We start from the raw sequence: 23,963 nt of genomic DNA on the forward strand, positions 1-23,963 counted from the left end.
GACTGGACAAATATTCCAGTATCTTGATCGTTGTCTTCCTGAGTTTATAATAAATATGGACGGGAAGTCATTGACTACTGAATACCGTTGTAAAGAAAGCAGGCTTTTTACCAGGAATATAGTTATGAAAAACATTATTATTACTACTGTTCCCCTTCGACCGGACCCTATGTACCGTCCTCCAAGAAGGAAGTGGAAGTCAGAAACAGAGTTGCAACATGGGAACTGCTTGGAGGGGGGCCTCCAGCCGGTCTTTAGGAGCTGTGCCCTGAGAGTGTCAGAGACAAGAAGCATTTCAATCATTATTAAAGGCTGACATACCCCAAAATTGAGTCCCAAGCCAGGGTGAGGATCGAATGAGCGAGCCACCGGCGGCGGCCTCAGCCGCCTCCTCTAAAGCTCCTCCAAAGCTCCTCCGGCTCCGGGAGCGGCGCCTGCGCGCAGCCTCTCGCTAGCCCGGGCGCCGGCGCGTGACGTCATCCGGGCAGCGGCCGGCGGGGAGGGGCCCAGGTTCTCATTGGACGCCACCTCGAGGCGTGCGCGTGCGGGTCACGCGCCCGTTCCTCCTTGTGGGAGGGAGGCGGAGGGAAGCGAAGGGGAGGGGACGGGAGAGGGCGGCGGCGGGCGGCCGCGGGAGGGGGCGGCCGGAATATGGCGGAGCAGATCCCACTGTACCCGGTGCGCAGCGCCGTCGTGGCGGCAGTAGCCGCCAACCGCAAGCGAGCGGCTTACTACAGCGCCGCGGGGTCCGGGCCCGGGGGCGAGCGGCCTAGCAGGTAACGGCGAGGGCGGGGTCCAACGCCCTCCTCCCCTGCCCGCGGGGCCCGCGATGCCCGGGTGCCCTCGGGCAGGGCCGGGCCTGGGCGCGGGGGCGGGAGGGGCGCTCACCCGGCGGCCGGAGCATCCCCGGCGCGGGGCCCCGGCGCCCCCTCCGCCGGCCGCGCGGCTAGGCCTCATCGCGGCTTCGCTCGGAGCCCCGCCGTGGGGAGGTGAAGGGGGCAGGGCGGGCGCCGCCGGGGCAGCGCGAAGCCCGTGGCCCTCGTTGTGGTGCGTCCAGAGGGGCCGGAGCCCAGCCGGGAGGCTCCTGGGAGGGTCCGTGCGCTGGGGCAAGACTTGGAGGTCCTTGGGCTGGCGAGCGTGCAAGTCCGGGGTCCGGCCCGGAGTGTTGGCCCCGGGGCGTCCGGCCCGGAGTGTGCGGTGTTGGCCCCGGGGCGTCCGGCCCGGAGTGTGCGGTGTTGGCCCCGGGGCGTCCGGCCCGGGCCCCGTGTGCCTCCAGTAGCTTTCCTTTCGGAAAGCAAAGGTGTAAACATTAAGTGGCCTTCTTTGGCCGACCTTACAGATGCTTGTCTGACCCTGAAATACGGCGCGGGTTCCCTTGCCGAGCAGATTCCTTCGATGACTTTTCACCCATATACCCTTTCCCTCTCGGACAAGTACGTCTTTTAATTAAAAAAAAAAGTACCCAGTCCGTGGTAAAATCATGAAAGAATTGGTGGTCTCACCTTTGTAAAGTGTAGTTCTTCAACAGCTCAGCTTTTATAAAGAGACATTTTTATTTTTCAATTTGTAATTGCAAAGTACTTTGTAAAGAACAAAATCATATTCTTAGTTCACCTGTCAAACTAAAGGCTTGAAATCTACAGTGATTGGTATCAAAATTATACTATTCCGCCTTCCCAAAAGAGTTTTATACTTTGAAGAAAGCCAGTCCTCCATTTTAGAAAAGTGATAGTTAAAAAAGTTATGCGGTGTCTGAGACTCCTAATTTCTTCAGTGTTCTTTTTACTTTATTACTTACCTTCTGCCACTTTAGTATATTACAGCAGTCATATCATACCTCTTTTGGCTTGCCTATTTTTTTTTAAATTTTTTTTTTTTTGCAAGACAAAGGGGTTAAGTGGCTTGCCCAAGGCCACACAGCTAGGTAATATATTAAGTGTCTGAGACCGGATTTGAACCCAGGTACTCCTGACTCCAGGGCAGGTGCTCTATTCACTGCGCCACCTAGCCACCCCTTGCCTATTTTTTTTGTAGATGAAACTAGATAAAACATTTTTAAAGGAAAAAAATTTCTTTTGAAGTCATTGAGATTTTTACTTCATGAATTTCTAATCTTTCTTTAACATAATTCAGTTTACTGTGAATCTTGACAGGCTTAATTTTTATAGGCTTTTCTTAATTAGAGTTTCAACTTAAAATGGAACTGGGCTCTATGATTATGTTCAGTGTTTTTTCTGGTGATGTCCTCTTCCATTTCTGAGAAAGGGTAGGGAGAGAAGTCTGTGATGGAATGGAAAAACTCTGGTTGTAGCTACTCTTCTGACTTCTACTTTAAGCTAGATTATTACATACTCTTCAAATTTTTTAAATACATAATCATAATTTTTACTATTATGATTTATTGCCTGTAGTTTTAATTTGTGAAGAAAATGTTGCAATGAAGATATTCCTTTACTGGTGAATAAATTTCACTTTTTGTTGAATAGAGTTTCTCAGTCTGTGGCTTGGATGAAGATACATATTCTAATGCATTATCAACTTAAATCTTATCTCCATATCTGTTTTCATTTTATTCTTCAGAGTAGGACTTCTGATCAAGGGCAGGCACCATTTCTATTTTCCCCTTTTGAGACTTGAAGTTGTTTGAGGGTCATATTTCTAATCTGTTTTTCACTTTAAGTTTAGGAGACCAGACACTGACCTTAGGTATTGTTCAGTCCAGGAGAATTTGCAACTGGACTCCCTCAAGTTTTATTAAGAAGCAGTGTTAGGGTTGAAGTTTGTACTTTGTTTTTTCAGAGTGCCTGACACAGAGTAGGCATTTTATAAAAATGTTTTTTGAATTTAATTTTCTTCCTTGAGATCCAATGTCCTTTGCAGTTTCTAGCTGCTCTGCTTTGAACAGAGAGTTTCAACTAGTAGAACTCTGACCACATCACCTCCATATTCCATTAACTCAGGAAACAAATACAGAATTCTCTATTATTTAAGACCCTTTATAACCTAATCCCCTGACTTCTTAGGAAGTTTTTTTATACCATTTTCTCCCATACTGGCCTCTTTGCACACCAACAAAATTTCTGGGCATTCTTCTCTGGCTATCCTCATGTCTTGAATACCTCCTTCCTTAACTTGGCTACTTTTCAACTGCAGGTAAAAATCCCATCTTCCCCAGTTAGACTTCCCCAATCAATCTTTGATTCTAGTGCCTCCCAACTCTTATTTTTCTCCCTATTCACCCAGGTTATAGCTTTGCTTGTTGTCTCTTTTTAGATTATGAACTTTTTGAGATCAGGGAATGTTGTTTGGATCATTTTGAACTCCTGTGCTTAGCACATACATGCCTGACATCTAGTAGGTATTTTAATAAATGTTTCTTTAGTATATGATTTTTATCACTTTAAGTAATTAAAATGTCTGCACAGTTGTTGCCAACATACTCCAGACATTAGTTTTTTGGTTTGTTTAAATTTACATTTAGCTGCTAGTTCTTTCTAAAAACACCAATTTTTACCTCATAAAGAAATTATTGAATTTGTGATGTATCTTTTATATAAAGATGTGAATTTTTTTTTGCTACTTATACCACTTGGAAATGTTTTTTATATATATATATATATATATATATATATATATATATATGTATGTTTTATACCACTCTTTCAGAATTGCACATTGTGTTTGTTTTGAAGTAGAACTAACTGCCAAATTAATAGAGTATTGTAATTAGAGTGTGAAGACCTGGGTTCAATTTAAGCTGTGCTGTGTTGCTATGACCTCTTTGGCAATATAGTTTAACTTTTCTGGCTTTTATTTATGAAATGAGGTTATTCTAGAATAACCTTTGAGGCCTCTTTTCAGCTCTTAAATCCATGCTGAATCCTGGCAATTTGTTGTTGTTTGTCCTTCATTTTTGAAGAAGACCATGACATCAGGGAGGTGATACTAATGACAAGCACATGAATTGGATTTGAGTGAGGGGGTGCTGTGCTAAGTCTCCAACTTCACTTTCTCCTCTAAAGTCATCTGGGTTCAGTGGTCAGATAAGAATCAGATCTACTGGAGATTGCCCTAAATGCAAGGCAGTCAGAGTTAAGTGACTTACCCAAGGTCACACTGCTAGTAAGTATCAAGTGTCTGATATTGGCAGGTATTAGATGATGAACGAGTTTTTGTTAGGTCTGGGGAAGACAGGAAATCTTTTTTTTTTTGATATTTTATTTTATACTGCCTGTCATGAAAGCCTTTCAATATTCATTCACCTGTAGAAACCAGGAGGGATGGGAATTCAGGGAAGCCTGGAGGGATTTGCCTGAACTGATGCTGAGTGAGATGAGCAGAACCAGAAAAACACTGTACACACTAACAGCAACATGGGAGTGATGTTCAACCTTGAAGGACTCGCTCATTCCATCAGTGCAACAATCTGGGACAATGTTGGGCTGTCTGCAATGGAGAATACCATCTGTATCCAGAGAAAGAACTGTGGAGTTTGAACAAAGACTAAGGACAATTACCCTTATTTTAGAAAAAAAAAACTGATATCTTATTGTTTGATCTTGCTGTCTCTTATACTTTATCTTTCTTCCTTAAGGATACGATTTCTCTCTCATCACATTTAATTTGGTTCAATGTATACCATGGAAACAGTGTAAAGACTGACAAATTGCCTTCTTTTGGGGGTGGGTGGGAGGGAAGGAAGTAAGATTGGGGAAAAATTGTAAAACTCAAAATAAGTAAAATCTTTATAAAAAAAGAAAAAATATTCATTCACCTACATATTTATAAGAGTTACATATTTTTCTACTATTTTCCCTTTCCACTATCAACAGATAGACTGGTAAATGTTGTATATGTACACTTATATTCAACATTTCACATCTTAGTCATTTTGTATATGAGGAATTAGGACCAAGAGAAAAGAAAGAAAACCATAGGATAGGAAGGAAAAATATAAGAGAAGTATTTTTTAAAAATGAGCAGAGTATTCATTTAGATTCTGGGTTTTTGTTGCTGTTTCCATCTGGATGTGGATGGCATTGTCTTTCAGGTCTTTCAGGGTTGTCCTAGATCTCTGAACTGCATCCTTCATAGTTGTTCAACTCACAGTGTTGTTGTTAATGTGTACTATGTTCTCTTTGGTTCTGTTCCTTTCTCTCAGCATCAGTTCATGTAGTTCTTTCCGTTCTTCTTTAGAGTTCGATGATTCATTGTTTCTTATAGAATAATAGTCCTCCATAACATTCATACACTTACCATAACTTGTTCAAAGATTCCCCAATTGATGGGCATCCCCTCAATTTCCAATTCTTTGTCACTATAAAAAGAGTTGTTACAAATATTTTTGAATATATGGGACTTTTCCCATTTTTTGTTTTTATTTGCAAGGCAATGGAGTTAAGTGACTTGCCCAAGGTCACTCAGATAGGTTTTTAATTAAGAGTCTGAGGTCGGATTTGAACTCAGGTCCCCCTGACTCCAGGGTTGGTGCTCTATTCACTACGCCACTTAACTACCCCTGACTTTTCCCATTTTTCATGATTTCTTTTGGATATAGACCCTAGTGTTGGTATTGCTGGATCAAAGGGTATGATCAGTTTTATTGCTCTTTGGGGCAAGTTCCATATTGCTCTCCAGAATGATTGGACTAGTTCACAACTCCAGCAACCAGTATGTCAGTGTCCTAATCTTTCCACATCCTCTCCAACATTGATTATTTTCCCTTTTTGTCATTTTATAGGTCATCTGATAGGTTTGAGGTTAGTTGTTTTAATTTGTATTTCTCTAATAATCAATACTGATTTGGAACATTTTTTTCATATTATTATATATAGCTTTAATTTCTTCTGAAATAATACTGGCTTAACCTATCCTACTTTAGGACTCACAGAAATGGAAAAGGAAAACTATTTCTGTTCCTGTCCTCTTTCTTTTCATTTAGTTATTCTGGAAATTGGGATAGAAAAGATTAACTGATTTGAAGCCTCAGTGACCCTTGGCACAATTATGGAATATTTCTCCTTGCTTCCTTTTTTAAAAAAAGTTTCCAAAGAGACCCTTGAGGGTTTATATTTACATTTTTGAGGCATTCAGTCTTCTCAAAGAAATAATGAAAATAAGACTTAAAAACTTGAAAACTTTTTTCAAGACTTTAATAACTGATTTTTTTTTTGATCGAAGTTCAAAGAAGTCATGCACTTCTTTTTTCAAATTGTCACTTTATTTGCAATTTAAAGAATTGCTTGGAGCATAGAGAAGTTAAGTGACTTTCTCAGAGTCAACAACCAATATATGACCAGCACAGGATTTGAATCCAAGTTTACCTGACTTTGAGATCCACCCCAACATCTACCTACTAGAATATGTGGGTAACAACAGAAATAATCAACAGAGTGTACTTTAAAATTTCTGAATCATTTTACATATGTCATTTAAGGTCTTGAATCTGTGAGATAGATATTATTGATACCAGGAAAATGCCCTCAGGGAGAGGGGGCTTAAAAGATTCATTCCAAGTGAAAATCTTAGAAACAGACCATCTGAGCCTGTTGGTCAGAAAGGATTAATTCACAGTTTGCACTACAGATTCCCAGGTTACTACAAAGTGTTCCCAACTCACTAAAAGTTCATAAAGGTGACTAACAAAGACATTTAAGAAAGGGGCAAGAGTAAAGGGAAGGAAAACAATCATGAGATGTGGCTGGACTTAGACCCATATGGATCCAGTCACATGGAGCTGAGGCTATATGTACTGGTAATTTAGAAGCTGGGAAAGGAGTAGTAAGGAGCCAGAGGAGAGAGCAAAAGAAGAGAGGGAAGCAGGTGATGGGGAGGAGGAAATTGGAGGAGACTGAAGGGAGATAGAAGGCCACTCAAACACCTTTCCAGTGGGTGGGACCAAGGATATTGCTTGAGGAGTGGCTTAGCACCTGGCTTCAGATATTCTCCAGTGCATATGCCACAGGAGCATTCCCCAAGGAGTGACTAAGACTGTACTCTTTGTGCTTGGGTGACAGTCTCCATACTGTGTACTAGGCCTTCTGCCTCAAAAGTGTGACCAAAAGTTCAACATGACTTAGGAAATGGAGATTGAATGGAGAACACCCTCCATAGTGCAGAAAAACCTCAAAAAGTTTACAGCATTTTCTCTATACCCTGCTGCTTAATATCTCCATTTTATCAGTGAACAAACTGAGATTTAGAGAGGTTAGGCTAATTTGGAATGATTGCATAAGAAAACAAGTAGCAGTGGCAAAATATTTTCCTAAATTCAAATCTAAGCTAAGCATTGCAGTAAACTTATTGCTGTTTAGTCTTTTTTCAGTCGTTAACCTGACTTTGTGATCCCATATGGTCATTGAGAAGGTAAGCATTTTACTATAGATGATATCTGTGTAGTCATGGAAAACATTTCCATATTAATCGTGTTGTGAAAGAAAAAATAGACAACCCCCCCAAGAAAATAACGTTTTAAAAAAGTATGCTTCAATAAGCTTTCAAAACTCCAGTTCATACTCTAGAGGTATATAGCATTTTTTCAGCATAAGTCCTTTAGAATTTTCTTGAATGTATTTCTGAGAAAAGCTGTCAATCCCAGTTGATAATTTTACAATGTTGCTTTGTGTACAAAGTTCTCCTGTCACTCCTCTTCCCGTTCATGTAAATCCAGGTGTTTATGAAAGCAAGGACTCATCATTTCCTATGGCATGATGAATTCTATCACAGTTATATATCCATTTGTTGAGCCTTTCTCCAACTGAGGGGTGGGTAGCCCCTTAATTTCTATCCCTTGCTACCACCACTACCACACACACACACACACACACACACACACACACTGCTATAAATATTTTTGTACATATGAGTCCTTTTCCTTTTTTAATCTCTTTGGGATACAGACCTAGTAGAGTATTGCTGGGTTAAAGCGTATATACTTTAAATCCCTCTGGGTGTAGTACTAAATTGCTCCCCAGACTAGTTGGATTAGTTCACAACTCCACCAATTTGTGTCTTATGTGAACCAGTTTTTCCTTAGCTCCTCCAACATTTGTTATTTTCTTTTTCTGTCATTAGTCAATCAGATAGGTGTGAGATAAGGAAAGAACACATATATAAGTTGTCATTAGAGCTGAACTTTTGGGGGAGCAAGGATTTTTAGGATATAGAGTTGAGGAAATGCATTCCATAAAGGAGGAACAGCTTGTGCAAATCTTTGCAGATGAATTGTGTTTGAGGATGTGAAAGATCAGTTTGGCTGGACCAGAGTAAATGAAGGGGAGTAATGTGTAAGAAGGCTGGAAAATAGGCTAAGGACTTTAAAATAATAAAAGAATTTGTATTTGATTCTTGGGAAGAGCAGTGAAGTTCATGTAATCTGATTTTAGGAATACCAATTTTAAGCAGCTATGTGACTGGATTGTGGGGTGTGAATAAGGGTTTTATGTTTAGTTTTTAACTGAATTCTGGGACTAATGCTCAAGATTACTATGGAAAAATGTAAGTGAAATGTATGAGAGAGAAGAGAGGATTTAAATAAGTCCCAACTCTGCTTCTTATTAGCTGTATGAACTTGGATAAACAAACCGCTTCTTTTAGGTTTAAGTTTCCTCATCTGTAAAATGAGTGGACTGAATTAGGTGATCTCTAATTTTTTTTTTTTATTCAGAATCTATAAACTAGAATTTGTTGTTGCTTTTGTTCATTTGTGTACAACTCTTCATGACCTGGAATGGGATTTTCTTTGCAAAGATACTGGAGTGTTTGTCATTTTCTGTTCCAGTGGATTAAGGCAGATAGATCAAGTGATTTGCCTAGAGTTACATAGCTACTGAGTGTGTGAGGGAGGATTTGAACTGAGAGCTTCCTGACTCCAGACCTAACATGTCCACAGAGCCACTTAGCTACCTCCTGTAAGCTAGAATAGGTACCTTTAACCCTTTTTCATCATACAGTTCCTATTTATATTATCCACAGTGTATGGATTGGATTAGATTACATGAATTTTGAAATTTCATCCTGTAAAGAGGGGTAATAGTGGAAACCTTAATATGATGAGCACAGTTTCCTTTATTCCCTATGTATTTATTAACTTCAGTTTCAAGGGTAAATATTCTGACATTATTTTCAATACTCTAAAAATTTTTTTTCCAAAAAAAAGTTATATTCTGTTACCTCAGTGGCTGCTGCTTCCATTTTAATTTGAATTAATTTAAATTTAATTAATTAATTTTAATTAATGGAACTTTACACAGTTTACAGGTGGGTGATTCATTCACAGAGCCAGCCTGGATGATATCCTATTAAATGGGACTATGAAATTTGACTCTAGACACAATTGCTGTCATTGTGAGGCATTAAGTGAAATACTCCCACACATCTTTTCCACTGTGGTCTTTAACTGAATATAGCTATTAACTGATGGCTTAATACTATTCTAACTAGACTAATTGAAAAGTGCCAGGAAAAAACAAATTTAACTAATACTAGGGCTGGGGGAGGCCTTACGATTGGATTCAGTATTCTTGGACAAGATAGATATTGGGGGCAGCTAGGTGACAAAGTGGATAAAGCACTGGACCTGGAGTCAGGAATACCTGAGTTCAAATGTGACCTCAGACATTTAATAATTGCCTAGCTCTGTGACTTTGGGCAAGTTATTTAACCCCATTGCCTTAAATAAATAAAATTTAAAAATGAATAAATACCTAAATAAGATAGATGTTGCTGTTCCTTTGAAAATAGATGTTCTGCCTTCCAATCACCAGAACTGGCATAATTGAGAAATACTAGTTAGTTTATCAGCTTCTACTCCAGGAAGGCTGTAGACTATACTGCAACATGCTACTAGGAGGGGCTCTAAGAGAATGGGATCCAGCTAATGACCTTGTATATTCTGTGAATTAAACATCATTTTGAGTTTATGCTAGATGATATAGATGAAATTGAAATTCCTTCAGATGGAATGGCACATACTGTATTTCTACATGTATAAAATATACGTTTTTCTGAAAAATTTAGAGTCTAAAAACTGGGACCATCTTATACAGTGGTTGTAGATTTTTTTTACTTGCATTTCCCACTTTTTCTGTGCTTGTTGTTTTACATTTGTTACCAGTAGAATAGGTTACGTTTTGCCACAGTCTTCCCAGGAATGGCTCAGAAAAGGTTTTCCTACAGTGCTGGGATAATATCAAGATTGAGTGTCAACTTGTTTAAGAAGTGTGGCATTTCCATTGCCATAGATGGAACTGAGGATGAGGCAATATATGAAGACAGTGATTTGTCATCAAACACAGATGAGGACAAACTAATGGGTGGGAGTTTTGACAGTGATGAGAAGTTTTATGACTTTAATGATGAAATAACTTTATGTAATACATTTTTTTTTCAAATTTTGGGCTCCAAAATTAAGGTGCATTGTATACATGGGGAAATATGGTATACATATTACACTTAGGCAGTAAGCAGAATGATCTTTGGGACTATAATGATACAGTTGTGATTCCTTATTGATATACAGTGTTTTATGATGTACCCTTATGATTTATTTATGAATATGTAATAATTATTTTGATATATTACACTATTACTATTTTGAAAAATATCATGGCCCTTGTTCACCAGAAATAATGTAAATTGCAATATTTTCCATTCATCATACCTTACTGTTTTTGATCATTTTTACCATTTATTAACTCAAATGTAGTATCATTAGGATTATAGTTTTATTCATCTTTCTGTGGTTTAAAAATATTATTTTTACTTCTGCTTCCTAATTTTTTTATTCCCATTCCACTGATAAGGCAAAAATATGATACCCATTATATTTATGAAGTCATTGTAGAACATTTCCACTTTAGCTGTGTTCTGAACAGAAGGGGGGGGAGGAAAAAATATGCTTCTATCTGCGTTCTGCATCCATCTGGTTTCTGTTTGGATCTGAATAGCATTTTTCATCATGAGTCCTTTGGAGTGGTGGTGGATCATTGTCTTTTATTTTTTATTTTTTTTAACATTTTAAAAAAATTTCATTTATGGGGCAATGGGGTTAAGTGACTTGTCCAAGATCACACAGGTAGGTAATTATTAAGTGCCTGAGGCTTGATTTGAACTCAGGTCCTCTCATCTCCAGGACCAGTGCGCTTACCACTGCGCCACCTAGCTGCCCCTGGATCATTGTCTTGATCAGAGTTAACTTTTTTTTAAAACTAAAACACTTGATCATCTTTATCATATTACTGTTACTGTGTAGATTTTTCTGGTCCTGCTCACATCATTTTGCATCAGTTCATATAATCTGTCCAGGTTTTTCTGAAGCCATCCACTCATCATTTCTTATTTATTTATTTTTTTTTGCAAGGCAATGGGGTTAAGTGACTTGCCCAAGGTCACACAGCTAGGCAATTATTAAGTGTCTGAGGTTGGATTTGAACTCAAGTCCTCCTGATATCAGGGCCAGTCCTCTATCCACTGTGCCACCTAACTGCCCCCATTCGTCATTTTGTTTAGCACAATAGCATTCCATCACATTAATATAACTAGCTCAACTATTTTCCCCATGATGGGCATGCCCTCAGAAAAGAAATGTTATAAATATTTTTGGTCATATGGATCCTTTTCTTTTTTCTTTGATCGAATCATAGATTTAGAAATGTGAAGAAATTATGGGTTCATCTAATTCAGTCTTCATTTTATTTTTTAATTTTTGTTTTTAATTCTTTTTATTAAAAAGTGTTTTGTAATTGAATTTATATATCTTTAGTGTATTTTGGTAGGTTCAATACCAGATGTTTGTATGTTTTAGAGTTATTTTCAATGGGATTTCTTCTATTAATCCTTCCTATTGCTTTATAGAAATCTTTCATCAGTTTATTAATAGTAATTACTATTGTGCTAAATATTAGAATAATGTTTATTTCTTTTTGATTTATTTTGGATCCTACTTTACTGAAGCTGTTTTGTCTCTCTCACTCCTTTCTCCCTCCTTCCCCTAATTATCTAGAATTTTCTAAACAATGTTGTGCTTTGTATTTAAGGATTATTTTGTTCTGTTCTAATGGTTTATGCCTTTCATTTATTTCTTTTATTGCTATAACTAATGCTTCTAGAGCTATGTCATGTAAGAGTGGAGAAAGGGAGCATTCTTGCTTTTCTTGGGAATACTTTGTGTTCCCATGGAATATGATGCCAGCATTACACTTAACAGTGACCAGTGTGTTTCAATGATTTTTAGGGTTTTTAAGCAATAAATGAGTGTTGTGCTTCATCAGAACTTTTTTTTTTTTACCTTTTGGTTTATGGGTTGGAATATTTAAAAAACTGTGATTACATTAATTTGTTTTTCTCATGTTGAACCATCCCTTACTTTTTTGGTGTAAATCCAAGTTGTCCATAATGAATATATTTTTGTATACTCTTTTTTGACCAAGAATTCATTTGGAAGTTTTTGCATGACTGTTCTTTAGTGATGTTGACCTGACCTATGGTTCTTGTTCTTTGCATTTACCTTCTCTGGCTTAGATTTTGGGACCATATTTATCTAAAAAAATAAGTTTGGTACATGTTATATTACTCACTGTTACAGAATTTTTTTTTGTGGCATATTGCATTTTGCCTCATGATAAAATTTCCCAAACAATGCTTTTGGATAAAATTTCTCCCTTTCTCCTTGTTGGGTAGTTCTTTATATTTTTGTTCAATTTCCTTTTCTTAGAATGGGTTATGTCAGATCTCAGTTTTATTTTCTGTTAATCTGGGTATTTTATTTTAGTAAGCCATCATTTCTTTTAAATTCTTGATTTTGCTTGAAAGTAATTATGTGTATTAAGTTTTGATAATTTTTTAATTTTTTGTTGTGATTTTATTTTTACTTTGGTAATTTGATTTTCTCTTAAAAAAATTAAAAGACCTAGATTAATCTTAATCTTTTCAAAGAATTATCTTTTAATTGAATGTTTCTAGTCTTTTTATTTTTTATGTATTTATCAATTTTCAAGATTTAATTTGTATATTTGGATTTGTTTGATTGATTTTCTAGTTTTTAAGATTGCATACTTCATTATCCCTCTCTTTTTTCTTTCTATTTTATTATTGTAAAATTTCTGAGATAATCTTTGTATACAACTTTAGCTATATTCCAAGAATTTTAGTATGTCATATCATTTTTGTTATTTTACATACCTATTTGTGTCTTTTCAAATTTTATAGCATTCAGTTACTTTAGGTAGTAGTTTCGTTTTTGTTACATTGGCAGAGTTTAACCATGATCAATAAGTATCTCAACTATATTTTTCTTGATGAGTGTTGAGTGGAATATTCCCAATAAAACCATTTTAGGGCTAATATTCCTAGTGAAGTCCTCTCAGGGTTAAGAAATAGTAAGAAAAACAGGCCATTATTCTTGGATTATTCTTAGAAGAAAGGTCTTATATTCTAAATGAGACTTGTAAGGTCACCTGTTTTCTCATTAAGGATATTTTTACTAACCGGGAGAATAGTAAACTGTTCTTAGAAAGACTTTGCGTTCCAAGGCAAGTTCATAACTTTATGATAAATTTATTTTTACTAGACTTAGACATTACTGCAATAAGATAGTTATAATCCTGAAGGTTATTCTCATGGTGAGGTAATATTTTATGAAAACCTTTCGTTCTTTTCTTTGTTGCTGGGTTAGATTTTTGCAAGTAGACTGTAACTCTGAAGACTAACCAATGAGTGTACACAGAGAGAGGATAGGAAGGGAGGAGGTTACACATTAAGCCATATAATCTTGCTTGACTGTCAGTTAGGGGTGGTTCCTTGATCTTCATTGCCTTTGTGAAATACTTGGAGTATGCCCTTCTCTCTAGAAAAGCAAATAAAAAGTTTTCTTTTGCTCAGACTAGTCTCTGAAGATTTTGTTTAGTGTATTTTTTTCACACACATTGTAAATAGTGCTATGTGACCATAGATATATAAATGTTGATTGCGTCTTGGTTAATTTCCAGATGTTTAATTGATTTTTGTTATCTTGATTGGAATATTTCTTATCTTTTTATTCTGTGTAGAAGTTATAGAAGATTTTTTGTAGATTTAATTTGCTGAAACAATTAATTGGCTTAATTCTTTAATTTTCTGGGGTTTTCTAAGTGACCATAGTATTATCTACAAGGAGTAATAATTTTGATAATTCTTTCCTAATGTCTAGTTATAATTTTTTTTCTCTATTTTGCAAATCTATATTAACCAGGGAAATCTGAGGATTAGTGTTCAGTGACTAATAGTAGAGGTCACCTGGGTAGTCAGTGACAGAGTGGGGCAAGTGACAGAGGTGGGATTTGAACCTAGAATCTCTGTTTACAAATAAAAATTTGGTGAAAGAAGTTTGGTTGGACTGAGAGTGCAAATTTGTTTTGTTTTCTTTTAGTGATTTCACTCATTTTATGGGTTTAGTTTAGTTGCATTTTTTTAAGGAGCTTGATTTTTTTTTTTACTGTAGAAAATGAGGATAAGTAAAGTCAAAACTTGTGGGCTGCTAAGCTATGAAAAATTATTTAGACCTAGAATTTATAGCCCTAGCATTGTAGGGTAGTGTAAATTTATTTTCCCTTACTGAGTAGAGTTAGTTGTATTGACTTTCAGGATTTTAATTATGTTGGTGTGTATTCTACATATATTGTTTCTGTGCTTATACATATATAGTCAAGAAAAATGTATATTTGTCTCAGTCATGTATGATACCAAGTTAATGTACCCTTTTATGTGAATTTGTTGGCCAGAATCGCTATCAACATTTAAACAATTTAAAGGTAGGTTAATTAGAACCAAAGTGAATTTAAAACAGTTGTATTTTGCTTAGTCATTTAAATTATAGTCTTTGATATGCACTGGATTTTCTTTTTGAAAGTTGTTAAATATTATTATTACTATTTTACCCAAGGCAGCCATGTTGTAGTCAAGATTTCTTCCTTTAGTAGCACTCTTGCTGTGAGTTTTGATATCTTCTTTGTTCACATTGTTTTCACTGCCTTTTTTTTAAGTTTCTAGGATTACACTTAATTGCCTGAAACGTTGATTTTCCCATGAGTGACAAACCAATTAAGTGTGTGTCACACTAAGCAACAAAGAAACTAAGATTTTATCCTTATTCTAGCTATTAAAAAATCCATTATTCATTATCTTATTGTTTTTAAATACTGAGGTAAAATTTTATAACACAATGGGAAAACTGCTTTTGAAATAGAATAAATTGCTTCCCAGTTCAGAGGCTGCATTTTTGAAGTCAAGGTTACTAAACAAGATCTTTGTAAATCATTATCTTTATTCAGTGCACTTGTTAAAATTGTGACTCTTGATAGGGCATATCAATGTAAAAACTTTATGAAAAAGTTCACTTTGTATATTGCTCATTGTAATTATACTACTGTATTACTATTATATATAATTATACTACAAACACTACAGTTAAACATATTTTGGTAAATGGTGTTTTAGTTAAATTTAGTTAAATTTTATATATTTACAGATTTATACTTGCTTGTATTGAGCTTAAATTTAAATATCTCTTATAATTGATATCAGTTGGTCCCACTTCATTATATAAACCAAAAAGAATAAGCCCAAACCTGCCTTCAAAGAACATTTCACAAAGATTAAATGCCAGGTGTTTTTTGCTTCTGATTGTTTTTACTACTTTCTCTTCACAACATTAGTTTTTTTAGCTGTCATTTTTCATGTATATTTATATAAATTTTCTTCACTAAAAATCTAGTCAATAAATATTTAAGAGCCAGGCATTGTGCTAAGCATTGAAGATACAAATTTAAAAAAGAAAGATAGTCCTCGCCCTCAAGGAGTTTATAATGTGTTTGTGTGTGTGTAAGGCAAGGGGCATCATGAAGTTCAGAGAAGTGCAACTAGATGGGAAAGAAAGAGGTTACTGTTTTGAGCGACCTTAAATGGAAGATTTGGGAGGATCTCTTCCCTTGGCTTTCCAGTCAGAAGGGTCCTAGGGCAGAGGTACTGATGAAGATTGAGTTCCAAGACTGATGCAGTCCTTTAGGATGATAGGTTTTTTAGGATTAGATTGGAAAAATCCAAAGGAATACCTCTGAATGGAAAATCAAGATATTGTTGGCATGACTATCTTCCTTCCCTATCCCTGAAAAGAAAGAAAAAACCCTCATTAGCTATAAAAAGAAATAGTTTCATTCTGCCTGGGAGGTGGGTATCATATTTCATCATTAGTCCTTTGGATTCATCGTTACTTATTTTTTCTAATCACAGTTACTAATTCTTTTAACGTTTTGTCTTTACCATATTGGTGGCATTGTAATTTGTTCTTATTTTGTTCATTTTACTCAGCATAAATTTATACAAGTCTCTTTGAAGTATCCCCTTTATTATTTCTTAGAAGATAACAGTAGTATCCTATCATGTTTATATACTTGTTTAGCAGTTCCACAATTGATGAGCAATTCCTTAGATTCCTGTTCTTTGCCCCCTCAAAAATAAATACCTTTCTAAATCCTTAGAATTTGTTTTGTTTTTTTTACCACCTCAAAAAGAGCTATGTTTATATATATATATATATATATATATATATGTATATGTATATCCTTAGAATTTATATATATCCTTAGAATTTATTTTGCTTAGGACTAATCCCTCCCTTAATCTACTTGACTTCTAATTTCCCCGTTACCTTTTTTTTCCTACTTCCCTTTAAGTCAAATGTATTTCTGTACCTAAATCTAGAGAGAGAGAGAGAGAGAGAGAGAGAGAGAATGTGAATGTGAATGTGTGTGTGTTTTCTTCCCTGCTTTATCCAGTTCAGAGGTTCAAGTATCAGCTCTTGCTACTCACCACCTCCTCCTTGCTTAAATAAGTTGTGTGCTTGGGCACCTGTGAGATCATTTCCCCCCAACTTGCTTCATTTTTTTCATTTGTCATTTTTTTTTTTTAGATTTTTCAAGGCAGTGGGGTTAAGTGGCTTGCCCAAGGCCACACGGCTAGGTAATTATTAAGTGTCTGAGGTTGGATTTGAACACAGGTATTCCTGTCTCCAAGGCTGGTGCTCTATTCACTGCACCACCTAATCGCCCCTACCCCCAACTTTACTTTCCCTTCTCCTCTAATGTACTCCTCCCTCCTTGTTTGTATAGATGTGTACTTGGGCACCTGGATTTTATGACATACCCCCACCACCTTTCCTGTTCATTTCCCTCTCTCTTCTCTTCACCTCTCTTTTCTCTTCTTAAGGTGAAAACATAATAGAACCATTCCCACTATCTAATTAGATTCCCACTATGGACCCAAATCCCAAATGATAATCAGTTCAGAAGGGGATATGTATAGTTTTCCCATATTAGAATATAAATAATTAATCTTGTTTAGTTTTTATCTATGTTCATTGTTTATCTTTTCATATTTCTCTTAACTCTTGTGTCTGAAATCTAAAGTTTTTATACAGTTCTGGTCTTTTCATCAGGAATGCTTGGGGAGTACTCTATTTCATTGAAGATCTGTTTTTTCCCCATTATAGAATTACATTCAGCTTTGCTGGGTAAATTATTCTTGACTATATATATATATATATATATATATATATACACACACATATATATATATGTATATGTATGTTTGCCATCTAGGAAGATTTTATGCCAGACTCTTTGATCTGTTATAATGGTTGCTGAAGCTGGTGTGATTCTCATCAGCTTCTTGGTACTTAAATTCTTTCTTCCTGGTTTCTTATAATTTTTTTTCATTTATCTGTAATCTCTAAATTTTGGTTATGTTTCTGGGAGTTTTCATTATGGGTTTCTTTTTAGTAGACCACTAATGGATTCTATTTCTATTTTGCCATCTGGTTCTAAGATATATGGGCAGTTTTAATATTTTTTGAAATATGTCTTTGCTCATTTTTTATCATAGTATTAAATTAATACAATTTGGTTTTTCATTTGTTTTCCAGGAAAATTACTTTTTCTTTTTTTTGGGGGGGGGCAAGGTAATGGGGTTAAGACTTGCATAAGGTCACATAGCTAAGTAAGTATTAAGTAACTGGTGTAGGATTTGAACTTGGGTCCTCCTGACTCCAGGGCCAGTGCTCTATCCACTGAGCCTCCAAGTTGCTCAGGTAAATTGCTTTTTCTATGAGATAATTGGTTTTTTCCTTCTGATTATTTTTTCAGTCTTTTTCAAGTTGTCTTGATATTGTTGTCTCAATATTATTGTCTCATGGAGTCACTGGTTGTCTATTGGGTATATTTTCAGTTTGAGGGGGTTTGTTGCTTGGGCAAGACTTTGTACTTGTACTAAGTTGTTTATTTCCTTTCCATTCTTTCTTCCATAGCTCTCATTTCCTCTTTCTAAGTCCTGTGCTCTCTCCCCCTCCCCACAGCACTCTAATTGTATTCAGTGTTTTAAAGCCTTTGACTAGTCCTTATCCTAAATGCCATTCCTAGGGACAAGCATCCTTACTCTACTCCAGGATCTGTGCTGAACTGGGGTAGTAGGCAATAAAATTGTCACTTGGCACCTGTTCTGATCTTGGTTTTCTTGATTGGACTGCAACCGCCTCTTACTTAGATATGTATAGTCTTTCCCTTTTTTTTAGTATTTTGTGTGGCAATATCAGATCCTAAACTGATGTCCACAGACTTTCTCTAGGTCTCCTGTCAACCACAGTCACAGCTCTAAAAGACTTGAGTAGTAGCTTATTTTATTACAAGAGAAAACAAACATACTGCATCCCCTCTTGTACAGAGTACAAAGGAGTCAACAATGTAGGCAAAACCTTGGGTATTTAAGGGTTACATCTAAGGGAGGAAGAAGGGGGGTTGTAGAGAAGGGGGAATGAGAGGGAAGTAGGAGGGCTTGGAAGTGCTTTTTTGAAAAGAATTCCAGCTAAATAAAGTCTATTATTTTTTGCTAGATTGGTTGGAGCCAGGTTTGTAGCTGACTTGGGTGCAAGGGGCACACTGAGAATTTATTAGAATTCAGTTGTTAAAAAAAAAATCACAGTTCAGTGGGCTTCATCTCTGAAAAATAGGATAACTCAAGAAAACAAGTTCAGGGGGTTCTTTCACATTTCCATTAGTGAAAGACAGAATCATTGTGACTTTTTTCTTGAATATTTCCCCATCAGGATTCAGTCTTGTATTTTTTTCTTTATCTGTTTGGAGGAATTTTTCAGGGAGCTTGTTGAACTTCTGTTACTCCTTCTTATGTTTATCTTGGTTATCTCACTTCAGATGATTTCTAGTTTGTAATGTATTGACAATACGGTCCTTGAAACCGAAATAGTATTACAAATATGTTGTAATTATTGAAAGATATATTGGGCACATTATTGCATTTGTTCTGAACATCATGCTGCATGTATGCTAAAATTACATGTTTTTGAAAGTTGCATCACATTATTGACTCACTTATCTAAAACTCTAAATCTTTTCACAAGAACTACTGTAGTTATAACCATTCTCCTCCATCCTTTAACTACAATTTTTAAAAAGATCCCCATTGTAAGACTTTGAACTATTCTCTGTTAGGTCTCATCTTGTTATATTTGCTCATTGCTCTATATAATCTCTCGGAGATTAATTTGTTACCCAACAAATTTTCCTTTCCAGCATTATTTCATCTGTAGATTTTATAAGCACAGTATCACTGTCTTAAAAATTATTTAACAAGATAGGACTTAAGAAAACAATATTGTGTTTTGCCAGTGTAGGGTTAGGATTAATTGAGTTAGTCAAATTATGTGACTCACTTAAAGTAAATGACAAAACGCTGATACTTTTGTCAAGTGAGAACAATCAATTAAAGGCATGAACAGTTAATAGGACCTCAACATGTCACATGACTTATCAGTCATAGGATTTATTCTAAGTATGAGTTGTCTTTGAAAGGAATGAAGTCACATAGGAAGTATGTTCAGATTGGTTGAAGAAATTTGGTCCTGCCTTGTGGCTCATCTATAAATTATAATCCAGTTGAGAACCCAAGGATTTAATCTTCCAATAATTTAGAATGGAAACCTTTCAGAGAAGCTTTCAAAAAGGAATTGCTTTGGCGGGGGTGGGGGGGGGGGTGAAGAAGAACCCAGGCAGTCTTGGTCTCCTTTCTCTTGACTCTTGCTCCTCTTTCTCTTATTCTCTCCCCTCCCCACTCCCAGGAACTTGTAAAAGCAGGACAATTAGAACTTCTCACTGATATCCTAACAATGTCCTGGGACAGTAATAGCTGATGAACAGTGTCAGTTTTGGGAGCCAAGGAGATCAATAAACATTTATTAAGTGCTTACTGTGCCAGGCATTGTGTTGTGTTAAATGTCGGGAATATAAACAAAAGGCAAAAGACAGTTCCTGCCCTCAAAAAAGGTAGTGTAATTGAGGTGGGGGTGGGGGACTGTGTAAGCAAATATATATAGAGACAAGCCATATGGAGGATAAAGAGGAAATAATTGTCAGAATAAAGACAATAGGAAAGATAAGATTTTAATTGAGACTTAAAGGAAGCCCGGGAAGTCAGTAGGCAGAGATGAGGAAGGAGAGCATTCCAGCCATGCCAGTGAAAAAGTCAGAGAGAATGCCCTGAAGTGAGAGATGAATTGTCTTGTACATGGAATAGCTAGGAGGTCAGTGTCACTAAGATCAAAGATGATGTGTCTAAGATGACAGAAAAGGTAGGAGGGAACTAGATTATGAAGGACTTTGGAAGTTAGACAGGATTTTTTATTTGATCCTGGAGGTAATAGGGAGCCATTGGAGTTTATTAGAGGGGGGGACCTTTCCTTGAACCTTCACTTTAGGAAATCTCTTTAGGGGATGAGAGGAGGGTGGATTGGAGTAGGGAGAAACTAACTGCAGAATATCACCACTTTCTAGGCAGGTGGTGATATGGACCTGTTAACACAATATTGATTGTTGTGAAAGTTATTTTTTTGATCCCTATTCCTTAGCACATTGACTAGTACATAGTAAGTGTTAGGATTGAATAGTACCGAACAGGATAATATATATATATATATATATATATATATATATATATATATATAACATTAAAGAGCTTTATAAACACTAGGGATGATGATGATGATGATGATATCAATGATATCCTTACTAAAAGTTTAAGGAACTTACATTCTAATGGATTAACAATGTATTAGATGAAAATTTATTTCAGCATTCAGGTATTCAAAGTTCTCTGAGGGAGAAGGGGTAGCATATTAAGAAGAGATGGAGGTGTGTTTTGAGGAGGGACCTGGATTTAGTTCTTGCCTGTGTGACTGTGGGCACCTCACTTCACCTCTGAGATTCCTCATCTGCACAAATATATAGAGTCAACCAACAATCATTTGTTAAATGCCTGTTATGTATTAGGAACAGTCTGGGGGATACAAATGCAAAAGTGAGACTAAATATTGTCTAATGATAAAAAAAAAGACACTATAGGTAAAACCTTACAAATCTTGAAGTTCTTATCACTGTCAAATTTTATTATTTCATTCTATAGAGAGGTATCAGAATAACTATCCAACTTTTTCTGTCTACTCACTTTGATAAAAATATTCTTCATTCTAACCAAACTACTCAGATTTCCTGCCAAAATGACTGCCTGAATGGAAACAGTACAGTTCCCTCTTTTATTTAATCCAGTAAAAACCAGAAGTTAGCATCAGACCTAGTAATGATCTATGAGTGTGAAATTAGGACAAGGGACTTCCGCTACCCCAGAATTACCCAGACTGGAATTTATATCCATATAGCCAGTACCATCTCAGGTAAACAAGTTTGCAACTTCCACTGCTGCTTGTCTCCTACCAGGCTTTCTTGAAAAAGCCCCAGAATTGGCAGAAACCTGATGGAAGCCACCAGGAGGGGTGACCTGTGTAGTATGGTAATGTTCAAACTAAGAGTTTGTGTGTTCAGGGATTCCGAGGACTGTAACACTCTTTTCTGAGATACTTTGGAAGGGTCTGAAGAATTCAACACTTTGAACTTCAAAGATCCAATGAGTATCTGAACCCTGAGTGGTCAAGGTTGGCAGGGGATTGGAGTTGAGACCAAACAGAACTGGTTTTCTATGCCAACGTTTACCCTTGTTAGTGGTGGCCCTTCTCCTACTAGTCCAGGAAATCCTATTCTAGTTTGCCTTCTACAGCAGATAACCCCTTATATTATCTCTATTCTGATTTATTTTTAATCTCTCTGTTTACTCATTTCTCTCTTACCTAAAAACACCCATTTCTTCCCTATTCCCCCAAATCCCTTATTTGATCCATTTATCTCTGCTTAACTATTGTCCTGTATTCTCTTTTGAAAAGCATCTTCAATTGATTTCCATACTTTATTTCCTTCATTCTTATTTCTTTGCATTTTGGCTTCTGACTTCATTATTCAACCAAAATTACTCTCTTAAGAGTTACTAACATTATCTAAATTACTGAATCTAACTATTCTCAGTCCTCATTTATTACCTCTGCAGTTTTTGACACTGTTGGTCTGCTTCTACTTGAAGTTCCATACTCACTTCTCTGTTTTCAGGATTTTTTGGTTCTTGTTATCTTTTTTGACTTTCTTCTCAGACTCATTTGCTGAATTCCCTGTCTGGGTTAAATTCCGTGATCATAAGTATCACCCATGACTCTGTCCTGTGTCATTTTTGTTTTTCATTTTTTACTGTTTAACATAGTGTTCTCAGATCTGTTTTGCCCATCTCTAACCACTTTCTTGACATCCAACATGTCCAAATTGAACTCATTATCTTTCTCTCCAAACCTCCTCCTCTTCCAGACTTCTCTGTTACTGAGTAGGGTCCTACTATCCTTCAAGTAAGCTAGATTTGTTAACTAGATGTCAGCCTCTGCTCTTCTCTTTTTCTCATTTACTGGTCCCCATGACCAATTAATTGCTAAATCCTATTGTCTCCCTTCATAACATCTCTCAAATATACACCCCCCTCTCTCTCTCCTCTGATAGTGCCCCTATCAGGGTGCAGGGACTTATCATCTTATGCCTTAACTATTGTAGTGGACTGCTTTTGGTTTTTCTTTTTTTCTTTTCTTTTCTTTCTTTTTTTTTTTTTTTTTTTTGGTTTTTTGCAAGGCAGGGGGGTTAAGTGACCTGCCTAATCATTAAGTGTCTTAAGGCCCTATTTGAACTCAGATCCTCCTGATTTCAGGACTGGTGCTTTATCCACTGCACCACCTAACTGCCTTTATTTGGTCTTTCTAATTCAGATCTCCTCCATTTCATTCTTACTCAGCTGTCCATAATGGATCTTTCTAAAAGGGCAGATCTGATCATATCACCCTTCTGTTCAATACACTCTAGTGTCTTCCTATTGTCTGTAGGATCAAATGCAAAACTGTCTGTTTGGCTTTTAAATCTCTCTCTCAGTCTAATAATCTCTTCTCTTCCAGGTACTTTGATCCAGTGGTTTTGGCCTCCTTGTTGTTTTACCTTGCACAGGAAATTTCATCTTAGGACTTTGCATTTTCTCTTTCCCATACCTGGAACTTTCTTCCTCCACATCTCTGTCTCCTAGCTTTCCTGGCTTCTTTTAAGTCTCAACTAAAATCTTACTTTTTTTTCTTTTTTTCCCTCTACCTGCACTCAGCTCTGCTTATAAACTTCATGGGGTCAATTACTTCTTTTGGAATGTTCTTTTATTTTATTTTTTCCAATTACAGGCAAAGAAAGTTTCTAATATTCATTTTTTTTGGTAAGCTTTTGAATTCCACAATTTTTCTATTACCCTCCCTTGTTTTCCTCCCTCTCCAGGACAGTGAGATATCTGATAGAGATTACACACATACATATACATATAATCTAGGAGCAGCTAGGTATGCAGTGGATAGAGCTTTGACCCAGGAGGAACTGAGTTCAAATTTGACCTGAGATACTTGATACTTACTAGCTGTGTGACCTTGGACAAGTCACTTAACCCTTACTGCCTCACATTCAGGAAAATCTCCA

General features: G+C 36.5%; 1 protein-coding gene and 1 long non-coding RNA gene across 8 annotated transcripts in view; one reads left to right on the forward strand and one right to left on the reverse strand.

The window, feature by feature from the left end:
- Positions 1 to 752, reverse strand: part of LOC141500677 (uncharacterized) — a 53,469-nt gene extending 52,717 nt beyond the window's left edge. The window contains exon 1 of one of the 3 annotated variants that reach the window (XR_012471994.1): positions 322 to 752. This is a non-coding gene — a long non-coding RNA (uncharacterized LOC141500677). The remainder of the gene's footprint in view (positions 1 to 321) is intronic. The other 2 variants (XR_012471993.1, XR_012471995.1) reach the window with 2 other exon arrangements.
- The window catches only part of ATP9B (ATPase phospholipid transporting 9B (putative)), a 487,939-nt gene continuing 464,601 nt past the window's right edge, over positions 626 to 23,963 (forward strand). For all 5 annotated transcript variants that reach the window (XM_074204072.1, XM_074204073.1, XM_074204074.1 and 2 more), the window contains exon 1: positions 626 to 776. In XM_074204072.1, the coding sequence (XP_074060173.1) occupies positions 652 to 776 (125 nt within the window). In that variant the 5' untranslated portion in view covers positions 626 to 651. The remainder of the gene's footprint in view (positions 777 to 23,963) is intronic.

Source organism: Macrotis lagotis, chromosome X, assembly GCF_037893015.1.
Source record: "Macrotis lagotis isolate mMagLag1 chromosome X, bilby.v1.9.chrom.fasta, whole genome shotgun sequence".
NCBI lineage: Eukaryota > Metazoa > Chordata > Mammalia > Peramelemorphia > Peramelidae > Macrotis > Macrotis lagotis.